This window comes from Bolinopsis microptera, chromosome 9, assembly GCF_026151205.1.
Source record: "Bolinopsis microptera isolate Bmic1 chromosome 9, MBARI_Bmic_1.0, whole genome shotgun sequence".
NCBI lineage: Eukaryota > Metazoa > Ctenophora > Tentaculata > Lobata > Bolinopsidae > Bolinopsis > Bolinopsis microptera.
Window position 1 is genome coordinate 4,375,973 of NC_087080.1, and position 13,232 is coordinate 4,389,204.

The 13,232-nt window shown below is 37.0% G+C and overlaps 1 protein-coding gene across 1 annotated transcript; it reads left to right on the plus strand.

Moving 5' to 3' along the window:
* The first annotated feature begins 127 nt into the window (after nt 1-127).
* LOC134821126 (septin-2-like) lies at nt 128-9,546 on the plus strand. The gene is made up of 11 exons (XM_063831792.1): nt 128-182; nt 1,979-2,153; nt 3,445-3,580; nt 3,816-3,956; nt 4,305-4,422; nt 4,566-4,674; nt 4,779-4,933; nt 7,900-7,985; nt 8,246-8,378; nt 8,582-8,659; nt 8,923-9,546. The coding sequence occupies exons 1-11, from the start codon at nt 129-131 to the stop codon at nt 9,019-9,021; spliced, it is 1,284 nt and encodes a 427-aa protein (XP_063687862.1). The 5' UTR covers nt 128; the 3' UTR covers nt 9,022-9,546.
* The last annotated feature ends 3,686 nt before the right edge of the window (nt 9,547-13,232 follow it).

The following is a 13,232-nucleotide window of genomic DNA, read 5'->3' on the forward strand; positions in this document are numbered from 1 at the left end:
TAATACTGAAAAATACTGAAGAATACAAGAATATATAACATATTATTAACATAATTAACATATTATTATCATAATTAACAATATTATAAGTTACTACCTAAAGTTAATCTAAACAACTTCTAGATAGGATGGTTGTAAGGTCTGATAATCGCTCAGCTCACGTTAAGGTTCTTCGTTCTCTGGTACGTGTTTTATTTGATAATATAGTTTATTCTTGCTCATTAATATTATTTTAAACACTGAATACACTAATTTATACACAAGTTTTCTTCTTTTAAACCCAATCGTAAGATCTTTAAGATTTATACCTGAAACCTGTCCCCTAGCTATTGTACCACAGAACCTGCAATACTCCCGTAGTACTAACTATAACCTTCCCCCAAAATACACTAAAACTCCCCTTAATAATTAACTAACTAAAACCCCCCTTAATAATTAACTAAAACCCCCTCCCTCCATAGGGACAAGATGGAAGGACACTGCCCCTAATAATTAATTAACTAAAACCCCCCTCCCTCCATAGGGACAAGATGGAAGGACACTGCCCCTAATAATTAACTAACTAAAACCCCCTCCCTCCACAGGGACAAGATGGAAGGACACTGCCCCTACAAGGACATGTAGGGTTCCCTTATTAACTAACTAAAACCCCCTCCCTCCACAGGGACAAGACGGAAGGACACTGCCCCTACAAGGACATGTAGGGTTCCCCTTAATAACTAACTAAAACCCCCTCCCTCCACAGGGACAAGATGGAAGGACACTGCCCATATCCAAAAATTTTTTAATTTCCTACATTCTCAATTTTTTCGTTTTCTGTGGCCCGCTCGCTTCGCTCGCATAAAACATCTTTGTATTTGCGCGGTTCAAAGATTTTTCATGGCTGATTCCAGATTCTCAATTTTACTTTTTTAGGGCCCGGAATGCTTTTTAATAGATAATCCTAGGTTACTTTTGGGGGCGAAGCCCCCGAAAATTTTGGAAATTTAAACTAGATTTGGCCTCCTGGAACGAATCTGACAATGGAGAACGATTTTAGCATACTATTTTCTGATCTCAATTTTTATTGGGATAAATTGTCTGGATTCTAGAATCCCTAAACACTTGGCTTAACTAAAGCACGAAATAATCCTAGGTTACTTTTGGGGGCGAAGCCCCCGAAAATTTTGGAAATTTAAACTAGATTTGGCCTCCTGGAACGAATCTGACAATGGAGAACGATTTTAGCATACTATTTTCTGATCTCAATTTTTATTGGGATAAATTGTCTGGATTCTAGAATCCCTAAACACTTGGCTTAACTAAAGCACGAAATAGGAGACAGCATGAAGTATCAAGAGTTTATAATTTTAGTCTGCTCTTTCACTTAAATTCCTACTGAAATATTATCGAAAATTCTCAGAGTTGGCTCTCGAATTTCCTACTTTTTGTCAATAATTTCCTACTTTTAAAAATTTCCTACATTCTTAGAATGCGAGAATGCGGGTTTTTGGATATGGGGGACACTGCCCCTACAAGGACATGTAGGGTTCCCCTTAATAACTAACTAAAACCCCCTCCCTCCACAGGGACAAGACGGAAGGACACTGCCCCTACAAGGACATGTAGGGTTCCCCTTAATAACTAACTAAAACCCCCTCCCTCCACAGGGACAAGACGGAAGGACACTGCCCCTACAATACAAGGACATGTAGGGTTCCCCTTAATAACTAACTAAAACCCCCTCCCTCCACAGGGACAAGATGGAAGGACACTGCCCCTACAAGGACATGTAGGGTTCCCCTTAATAACTAACTAAAACCCCCTCCCTCCACAGGGACAAGACGGAAGGACACTGCCCCTACAAGGACATGTAGGGTTCCCCTTAATAACTAACTAAAACCCCCTCCCTCCACAGGGACAAGACGGAAGGACACTGCCCCTACAAGGACATGTAGGGTTCCCCTTAATAACTAACTAAAACCCCCTCCCTCCACAGGGACAAGATGGAAGGACACTGCCCCTACAAGGACATGTAGGGTTCGACTCCCTCCCCGACCAGTTGGTTAACAAGTGTGTTAACCTTGGCTTTGACATGAACATACTCTGTGTAGGAGAGACTGGTATTGGTAAATCAACTCTCATGGACTGTCTCTTCAAGGCTAACTTTGATGGTGAGTAAACTCTTACTTCCTGGTTACTTAACATATGAACATGTTACGACGTGTTCATATTGGGCATGATCTGGATTTAATTAATCTTCTATCTGCTTTAAAGAGATGTAGTAGGAAATATTACTTGTAGATTTAACGGAATGTATAATTAACTGTATATTCTTATATTTTAAAAAGTGTAGTGACGCGTCCCACAAATATGCAGCTAAACTATGTAACCTGCATACCTGCATACCTCCATACCTGCATACCTGCCCCTCTGGTAGACATACACATTAACAAACCACACTTCATGTCCACTGTAAATTAGAAGAGAGTCCGTGTTATTATATACCTGAGGCTGCTATCTAGTGTACAATGTGTGAGGGAGAAGAGAGGAGTAGTGTTTACTAGTACAATTCTGCTGGGTTATTAGAAGTACACTAATTAGTAAGCTTAGTAATCTATGTGTACTGTGTGGCTCTCCGGTGTCAGCTTACATTACTTATATCTACCAATACACTGCTAGTAGTTATAATATATACCAGTACTGATAATTACATTACATACGAAATAATCAGTGCACATTTATCAGTACATATTAAATAATCAGTACACATTTATCAGTACATATTAAATAATCAGTACACACTACACATTCACTAAGTTATTCATCTACTACAAGACAATCCTCCCTGCTAATTACAGTTTATCGCATATAAGTTCGCTTTACACTCATTGAATAACTTGGCACACTACTTTAAACATAAGTAGTAAATTGACCAGTACACTACAAACCCTAATAACTTTGCACACTGTATCTACACACACTGCACGCCACACCCTACACTTCATATTACAGAACTTACTTTTTATTCCAACTTTTGTAAAGCTTCCCCCCTGAATGATGAAACCAAATAAGGACACAGAAATGTCAAACTTAGATCATTTTGACTACTGCATAAACTATAAATAAACTGATAAAAGCGGAAAGAATTAGCTTTATTCGAACCTTTAACAACTTTTGGGCGATGAAAAATCTTACGAGTATACAGTAGTAAGTAGTGAACCAGTTTACCATATTAGTAGAACATTATAAATACTGATATAACATTCTGATTAGTTTAGATTTGTAGTGTTGATGACTTTAAAAAGTTAGAACATCGTCATAAAGGGCGTGACACGTGTTGAACACTTAGGCACGTGACACGTGTTGAACGTTACCTAACATTAAACACGTGTCAAGTCACGTGTGTTGAATTAAACCTATCAGTTACAGTGTGACACACTAAACACTAAACACTCGTTACAGATACAGTACACTCGCACAAGTCGCCGGGTGTCGAGATCTCAGAACACATTTACAACTTGAAGGAGGGAAATGTGAAGCTGAGACTTGCTATTGTGGACAGTGTGGGCTACGGGGACCAGATCAACAAGGAGAACAGGTAAAATACAAGGAAATGTTTTAAAACTTGCGATATGACAGTTTAGAAGATCCCTAATAGAGATAAAAACGTATCACACGACAATGTTCAATATTGCAGATCAGACTAATTTCACATGTTTAATATAGTATTATATATTTATATAAGATAGTTTTAATATATATAAGGAATTGTTGTATTTATAAGCAGTCTAAACCCAAATTAACAAGTTGATTAACCTAACTTCCACCCACAGTTTCAAGCCACTAGTTGACTACGCTGACGAGCAGTTTGAGAACTACCTCCAAGAAGAGCTGAAGATAAAGAGAGATCTGGTTACCTTCCACGATAGCAGGATACACGTGTGTCTCTATTTCCTCGTCCCTACTGGCCACTCGTGAGTCAAGCTTGTTAAATTGAATCTTTCAGTCGAAACAAAAGCGTCTGGTCAACGGACACCCTGAAAATGTTTGGTCGGTCTGATATTATCAATCATGTTAGTGGTTAATATTACGGAGTAGCTCGTATATCATAATATTATATAATAAAACTATGTACACTCGACGTGACAAGGGTACCACCAAGAATTATATTCAGCAAATCGTTAGTAATAAAAATACCACATTATCGCCATTGGGGACTAGTGTTCAGTGTTCCTACTTGTTCGTCTCAAACAGCCCTATCGCATATAACATGTGGAAACTGGAAAATCATTTTCACCCTTTTTTACCCATTCTAATTTCAGTATTCGCTCTCTGGATCTAGTGACAATGAAGGCGCTGGATAAGAAATGTAATATAATTCCTATCATAGCCAAGAGTGACACCGTCAGCAAGTCTGAACTGGACACCTTTAAAGCTAATGTGAGTTTTAAATGGGAGAGATTTGGAGGTGTTCATTGTTAAAGTCCAGTAATTGTAAAATTATTGTAAATTATTGCAACTTTATTGCAACTTTATTTTAAGTTAATTGTAAAATTATTGCAACTTAATTACAACCCGCTCAGATTATGGAGGAGTTGAGAGCAAATGATGTTGAGATCTACACATTCCCTACCGACGATGAGACAGTGGCTGATGTAAACAAGGAGATGAACGAAATGATGCCATTCGCAGGTACGTGTCAAGAGTTTCTCTTTCACTTTCACTTTCTCTTTCACATTCGCAGGTCTGTTTCAATACACTATTTAACACTATTTAACACTGTCCCCCTCCCCCAGTTGTTGGGTCACGTGAGGACGTTAAAGTGGGTGAGATAACAGTACGAGGGAGGGAGTACCCGTGGGGTGTGGTAGAGATTGAGAACGAACAGCACTGTGACTTTGTGAAGCTCAGAGAGATGCTCATTAGGACCAACATGGAGGATCTTAGGGAGGTGGGTCTTTTCAAACACAAGGATTTGTCTTTTGTGGGAATTTATTAAAGGCTCACTAGTCTCTTGAGTGACTAGACTTGATCAAATTGTGCATTATTTAGAAAGAGACACTATTGTACGTAAAATTATGGAAAACATACTTACTCTCAGGTAATGCAAATGGGAGGGTTTAGAGGGTTAGGTTAGGTAATCTGGAATGTTTGAAAAAGCTCCGTATTTTCTGAAAATTCTCTAACATGCTATATATAACTGCCATGCTGTATTTAATTACTTTAGCTGATCACTTTGTCCGTTGAGAAACTAATAACTAATTGTAGCGTACTCAGCTAAATTAGCCTCGTTAGTTTCTACACGCACAGTGTCAACACGCTCACATTTAAGAAAGTAGACAACTAGGTAACCTGGTTACCTGGTTACCTGGTTACCTGGTGACCTGGTTACCTGGTTACATGGTTACCTGGTTACCTGGGAACTACGTCAGTAGACAGATAGCTTTTACCGGCTTAGTTTCTTTTGGGCTGTTTTAGGTAGGATGAAGTTGCCTCAAATAATTCGGCGTATATTTGGGGAAATTATATTTGAGCTACATAATAATATGGTCATTTGCACTTTTGCAGTATCAAGTTCAACATTTTAAAGGCCGTTAAATATGACGATGGTTACGGCTTTAGGCAGTATCCAGATACAGGGTTGTAACCCACTAAAATACAATATCTGGAGAGATTGGGATAGAGATTGGTTTTTTTATTAATTTTTATTGGTTTTTATTGCGTCGCAACTCCGCAAGTTTGGACTCAGAGCACACTGGCAGAACATAATTACACTTTCTTAGTTTGAACTACACGTTACACACTGCAAACGTCAACACTTTCACTTGTAAAGACTAAAGACCTGACACAACACGAGTGTAAATACTAAGTATTCCACTTGCACGTCAGACAGTAAATCTGGTAACCTGGTAACTTGGTAACTTGGTTACCTGGTAACTTGGTAACCTGGTAACCTGGTAACCTGGTAACCTGGTAACCTGGTGAACCTGGTAACCTGGTAACCTGGTGAACCTGGTAACCTGGTTAACTGATCTATAACTAACTGGTATTATATCTGACTCACATGTTACCCTGACATAACATGTTACTTTATTATATAATACCATAAAAAACTTTCTCTGGCCTCTGCTATAACATTTAGGTCCTCGACATTTCTTAAGGTTTAATCTCTGGAATTTAGGTCGGCTATGAAATATTTCCCACCAAAACTGTAATACGACACTAACAGTGTTATCGGTGTATGTATTTGTCAAGATAAAACACTAATACGGCACTAACAGTGTATGTATTTGTCAAGATAAATGTAAAGATGAGACAGTATTATATAATAGTGTGTATTGTTGAGATGTGTAACCTTACACCGAACACTGTGGCACACTGAAGCTGGTTTCTGTAGGGTGTGAAGGTAACGTCACCTCGTTCATATCATCCGAGTTAGCGGTAACCTGGTAACCTGGTAACCTGGTAACATTGAAGCTGATTTCTGTAGAGTGTAGGGTTTGAACGTAATGTCACCTCGTTAATATCATCCGAGTTGGCGGCCTACAATTCTTACTAACTCCAGATATACCTAGAATTAATAATGTGTCATCGGCTTTGTAAAAATATCATGAGCGAGTAGAAATAAGGGATAATAATAATGTAAATTTGTATTGAAGTGCTGAAATATCAAGTATCTGACCTCACTTTAATTCGAGTATTAGCTCATATTGAAAGCATTACGTCACAGTGCTAACAAAGCCGGTTACAACCCAACTCTTGTTGTTAGTTTGGGCGACTATAAGTACTCGCTGTAATGTATGATCTTATATTGTGTGACTGATTACACGTTGGCGGGTGTAATGGGTTCAGATATGAAACAACTTACAAAACATGTACAGTGTGTATCTTCTGTTTAACTTTAGAGTAGGTGTTCTATAAAGGAACATATTTAGGTAAAATGAAGGTTGATCTTGAAAAAACACATGTATAAGATACAACAAACAACACTGAGTATAGAGATTGACTATGGATATTAGCAGTGTTATAGGTTGACAGTGTACTGAAGCAGCCTGTTTTAGCTGCTGTTATCACACCATGTGTACTACGTAACGCGAAGTTATCATGAAGTGTACTAACAAAACACAGTGATTTATTTTAAACTGGACTATTTTTAAAGTGGTGTAGTCAATTACAATCAGTTTTAACACTTTCAACACTACTATAAACAATAAATTTGAGCAAATAATAATATTTGAATATTATACATATTATTATGTTCAAATTTCACTGTTTTATAATGTTGATATTGTACAAATAATTTTTCATAATTAATTAAACATTTATTTAAAAACAAGGGGAGTATTCTCCCCCCTCTAAAAAGAACTAACAAAATAAAATACCAGAAGGGTTAATAAGTTAATATCAACCATCCAATAATTTTGACCAATAATAACTTAATAAGACCATTCTGTTTGTAAGTTTATTAGTCTATAGTGTTGTGTCGTTAAGTGAGAACTTATATGATAACCTTACTCGGCTCTAATATTTAGGATACATAACAAAATCAAAACGAATCCGGCATGTTAAAACAATAAGTCGCCAGTGCCCGCCAGTCGCCACTTTTTCCTTTTCAAGGCAAAATCCATAATTTTAAAAGGGTTCTTGACATTTCTTAAGCTTAAATCTCTAGAATTAAAGTAGCATATTAATTTGTTAAATAAATTACTTTGATGTCGACCATTTCTACACTTAAACTCGTTAGTCGAGGCAAATTTTATGTATGAGAATACTGTACATTCATCTGATCACATGACCAAACATGGTTCATATTAGTACATTAAATATACCAGAAATTTTGTTCGTTGCACAAGAAATTGTATACCTACCTGTATAAATACTCTCCAAATAGCCCTCTTTACAAGTGTATTATTACAGGTGACACACAGGAAACACTACGAGTTGTACCGACGAGGTAAACTGAAGCAGATGGGTATCACTGACGATGGCGCTCATCCAGTTAGGTAGGTTTCTCTTATTTAGTTATTTGTTTATACATTATACATTATACATTATATTTGTTTATATAATACATATAAAAGGAGCAAAAACTTTATATCTGATGATAATCTGTTTGTTTAAAAACACTCTGAGCCCTCATTCACCCTACAAGAACAGGAGGGGTTCTGGAATCATATAATTGATAAGGAAGTAGTTGAACTTACAAAAGTATAATTTAACTTAACTTAATTAACTTCTTTGATTCAACTTAATTTAACTTCAGTCTACAAGAGACGTACGAACAGAAGAGAGCGGAGCACCTCGAGGAGTTACAGAGAATAGAGAATGAAATGAGACAGAACTTTGTTAATAAAGTCAGGGAGAAGGATCTAGAGCTCAAGAGGAACGAGAAGGAGGTCAGTTACTTTTATTACTTTGTTATTTAAAGCGTTTTTAAGTTGTAGTTACTTTATTGATTTATGATTGTTTTGTATCATTGTTACTGTGTTTAATGTAAATCAGCAATTATATAGTACTACAATTATTATTTTTGACTATCGTAACTTTAATTTAAATCTGCTATTATATCTTCATTTTGGCTGTAATACAATGACTTCAGCTGGCTGCTAAGTATGAAGGTCTGAGGAAAGAAAACAACGAGGAAAAGAAGAGATTGGATGAGGACAGAAAGAAACTTGTAAGTAACCTTAGTTGCCTAGCAACGAGTATCCTTAGTTAGCTACCGACCAGTTACCAGCAACTAGTAACCCTAGTTACAACTTTATTATTTTGTGGTTCCTACCAAACAATTTATGTAATCATTATTAGTACTAGTAGAACGGAAAATTGCGATACAATTTTTTGATTTAAAGAATTTCCAGAATCTAATTTCTAACTACCTACTCGGGGATTTGGAGTTTGTTATTTTAAATAATAAATTAACAAATTTCTTTACTATAGGAGGACGATTTAGCTGCAATAAAGAAGAAAAAAGAGGACTTGGAGCGAGCTACCGCCGAACAAGCCAACGGACAAAACACCAAATCTAAGAAGAAATAGATTACAACTAGCTTTAGACCTTTACATTGCATGCAAAAAAACTTGATAAGGCACTGAGTTTCTATTATTTTAGCAAAAAGAGACATTCCGAGATAAAATTACGTGTTTATAAGTTTATATGTTACTGTGAACTGTTCAAGCCATGCTGTTCGATACATTGTTTGTTTCTAGTTGTAGAAAATAGAATAATTAATGAATATTGAGCAGATTGTTAGATAGTGATAATTATTGAAATTTGTTTGAAATCGATTTTTAAATTTTTCTATCATTCATTCAATTCAATTTGACGTAATATTATCTATCGGACATATTTTCAAACACGCTCCCTTTTTACGTGCAAAAACGGACATTTTCTTGAAAAAGAATAAGTTTTGAGTATTTAATAATTATCTAAAAATTATGAATTTAAACAAATTGCATTCCGTTAAACAATCCCATGTAAGTTAACCTGTTAACTGTAGTATTTGAGAGTTGGCTTCCTAAATGTTGCTATTTCGTTCTGTATATTTTATTTTCTTACACTTATCCAAGAGTTTCTATTTTTCTTCTCTGTCTTTACTTATCTCTCTCCTCTTCTGACAACGATTATTAAAACTTATATATAGGTTTATATACCATTCTTACATCGACCAATGCGTCCTACTTAGAGTCGAAATTTCCGTTCCATATGTTCCGCGGAACTATATTTGGAATGCGGTCGTTTTCTTGAAATCTGACAATACGATTTTCTCAAAACTTTTCAGAAAGTAAGATGAACTATTTGGGCAAGTTTTGAAGAATTAAAATGAGCCAAATTTGAGATACCACTTCAAACACAAGGAAGTATCTCTAAAGAAAGTCCTTTTCTGGTGTGATTTACGTAAGGCGCATTGCCGTTGAAGCAATAAAACTACAATGAGTTTCGCGCGATTTTGACAATAGACCGGCGCGCCCGGCCGGGGCCGGGCGCGCGGCGGTGCGGCGCGCGCAGGTTGATCGAGTTCATAGAATATGCATGCACTGACGTATAGTCGGATCCCAACCGTTCTAAAAGGCTATCTCGTTAGCTTTTCGTGTTAAAAGCGATTTCTCAACGGTCATCACCTCTCTAGATGATTCTTAAAACATTTGGACTTCATTGCATTTTTGAAATAAATGCAATGAGGGCGTTTTCGGCCACACCCTTTTTCAGTGTTTCGCGGTCACTCGAATTTTTGTATTTCGGCTCAGGAAGGTCTTAAAGACTATTCCGATACACCAAAATGTGCCTAATAGCCCCATTTATATACAACTTATGAAGCAACATATACCTTAAAATGCTTCGTTTCGTAAATATGGCCGAAAAATGGTTTTTGGCTTGACGAAGTTCATAATTTCCGTGATTTTTGGCATTTCCGTCTAGGAAGGTCGTAGAGACTATTCTGATACACTAAAATGTACATAATGGCCACATTTATATACAACTTATGAAGCAACATATACCCTAAAAGGCTTATTTTCGGAAATGTGGCTGAAAAACGGATTTTTGCCGAGCGAACAATGACAGTATTCACAAATAGGCTATTGGGCTGTTAACTAGAAAGGTCTTAAAGACTCATGAGCAACATAACATTTGTCACATGATGTAAGATGACTCACTTTGTGTCCAGAAACACCTACAAAAATTGGAGAATGGTCTACTCTATTGGGCATCTCTCTTAATGGGCCAGGACAGCAGCATATTTGTGTCTTACGGAAGGGCAATTTTTAAAATTACGGTTTGTTAAGGTCAAAGGATCGGCTGCTAACAGCAAATTGTTCCCAATTGCCGACTCATGCACATCATATACTCAAAAACGCTCACTTTAGGAGTCATTAGTAAATAACTACTACATGATTTGTGACTACTCCAACAATTTTTCCTTGGCACCAACTTAAATAAAATGTGTTGACCAAAATTCAACTTCAAACTTTTTATTTATTCATGCCATGAAACCATGATATATGTACCAAGAATACCGGACCTTAAATAAATCGGCACTGGATCCGGGCCAGATTGTTCCTTGACCGCTGACCAGTACCCCACTTTATAATTATGATTGATTTTGCTGCCTCGACCAATATTGATCTGTAATCCCTGGATTGAGATCTGTTGGCCGCAGTTTAATTTAGCTAATTTCCTATAATACCGCAGTGGTTTGGTTCCCACTTCATAATGACCCAATATTCTTTTTTTCAGTCGCATAGATTTTCCCATCGTATGATAATGCGTGTCATTCCCTCGTTTTTTAATCAAGTGGTGACTGGCTAGTTCTTCTGTTATTACAGCTGTGAGCTGCCTCGAGATCTTATCTGGGGCATGGGCACTATACTAATACTAGAACATTAGAACTGTAATTCTAGAACCTTAGATTAAGGTAACTTGGCAGAATAGCATTAGCAGGGTTCGAGATTTGACTGAGGGCATTCAGGTAACATACCAGGTTCATGTCACCAGTTGAGGTGAATCTTAATTTCGGCATGCAATGCCTAATAAGTTATAAGCTTATAGTAGGATCACGGGGTTTATATAATAGAAGGTCTCGAGATGCTAATTTTGCTATTTAGGTTTCACATGTGAAATTTTTCAAGCTTTGGGTAAAGTGGATTTTAGATCGGGGAGGGGGTCTAAATGACCAAAATCTGAACGATCTCTTACTTACGGGGCACTACGGGACAAGGGACGGATATCGGGCCCAATAGCTGTTTTTTAATGAGAGGCTGGGGTATGGACCTAGATGGTCAACGTGAGGATAGCATGAGGATTTAAGATGCTCTGCCTGCCTTTCATGGGGTCTTGCAACCCCGAAAGCTGGTATATCTTATCTAAATTAACCTTGGTTACATCCCGTGCTGTTTCGAATACATAATTAGATTTATAGGTCCAATATCAAGCAAAAAAGTCTGATCTCCGGTACTGATGTTACACTTACATGATCTCCGACGCGAGGATCTCCGAAGTCCGATCTTAAAGTTGGATCTCAGAGCCAAAAAGAGGAACCTAAGCCTTCGTTCCTCTCTAGTAGTGGTCGCAAGCCTGGGACCACTACTAGCATAGTCACAACATCTACAAAGCTGCCATATAGCCTGACTGACAATTTTCTCGACTGCCTGACAATGTTTCTTCTTTTCCCCATTTAGAATACAAAGATTAGTACATTTTAGCTTAATATGATTAATATTATATTTTTACCTATAGTTTACCTAGATTTGAGAGTCAAACAGGAAATTCGGTGTTATCAACTCAAACTCGGATTCGTAGCACAATTGAAAAACCAAAGAATAAAAATCTTAATGAATTTCCCGACATCCTAAAATTTATATCAGGTCGTATTCGATTCAGTGGCCCAAACTCCAGTAGGTTACAAGACTTAAGTTCAAGTCGAGGAACACTTTGATTAAGCATGATCCTTGTCTAGTTGGAGTTTTCGCATATCATGCAGTAGTAAAATCTACTAATCACTCCTAAACTGAGCGTTTTAGAGTCGAATCTCGAACCCTGCCATTCAGCCAAGTAATCTTAATCTGAAGTTTTAGAATTACAGTTCTAATGTTCTAGTACTAATGTATTAGTGCCCTAGATAAGATCTCGAGGCAGCTGTGATAACAAAAAAAACTAGCTATAAGTAACCACTTGATTAAAAAACGAGGGAATGACACACATTATCATGCGATGATACGATGCGAACCAAACCACTGCGGTATTACTATTTAAATGGTAAATGAGCTAAATTAAACTGCAGCCAACAGATCTCAATCCAGCGATCACAGACCAATATTGGTCGAGGCTGTGAAGTCAATTATAATTATACAGTGGGGTCCGGATCCAGTGCCGAATTATTTTAGGTCCGGTATTCTAAGAGTCTTGATACATATTATGGTTTTATGGAATGAATAAATTAAAAGTTGAATTTTTACATTTTGGCTAAATTGGTGCCAATGAAAAATTGTTGGAGTTTTCACAAATCATGCAGTAGTTAAACTTATTTACTAATCACTCCTAAAGTGAACGTTTTTGAGTATATGATGTTCATGAGTCGGCAATTGCAAACAATTTGCTGTTAGCAACTGACCCTTTGACCTTTACTTTGATCTTTACTAAAGAAACCGTAATTTTGAAAAATTACCCTTTCGTAAGACACAAGTATGCTGCTGGGCTGCCCATTAAGAGAGATGCCCAATAAAGTAGACCATTCTCCAATTTTTGTAGGTGT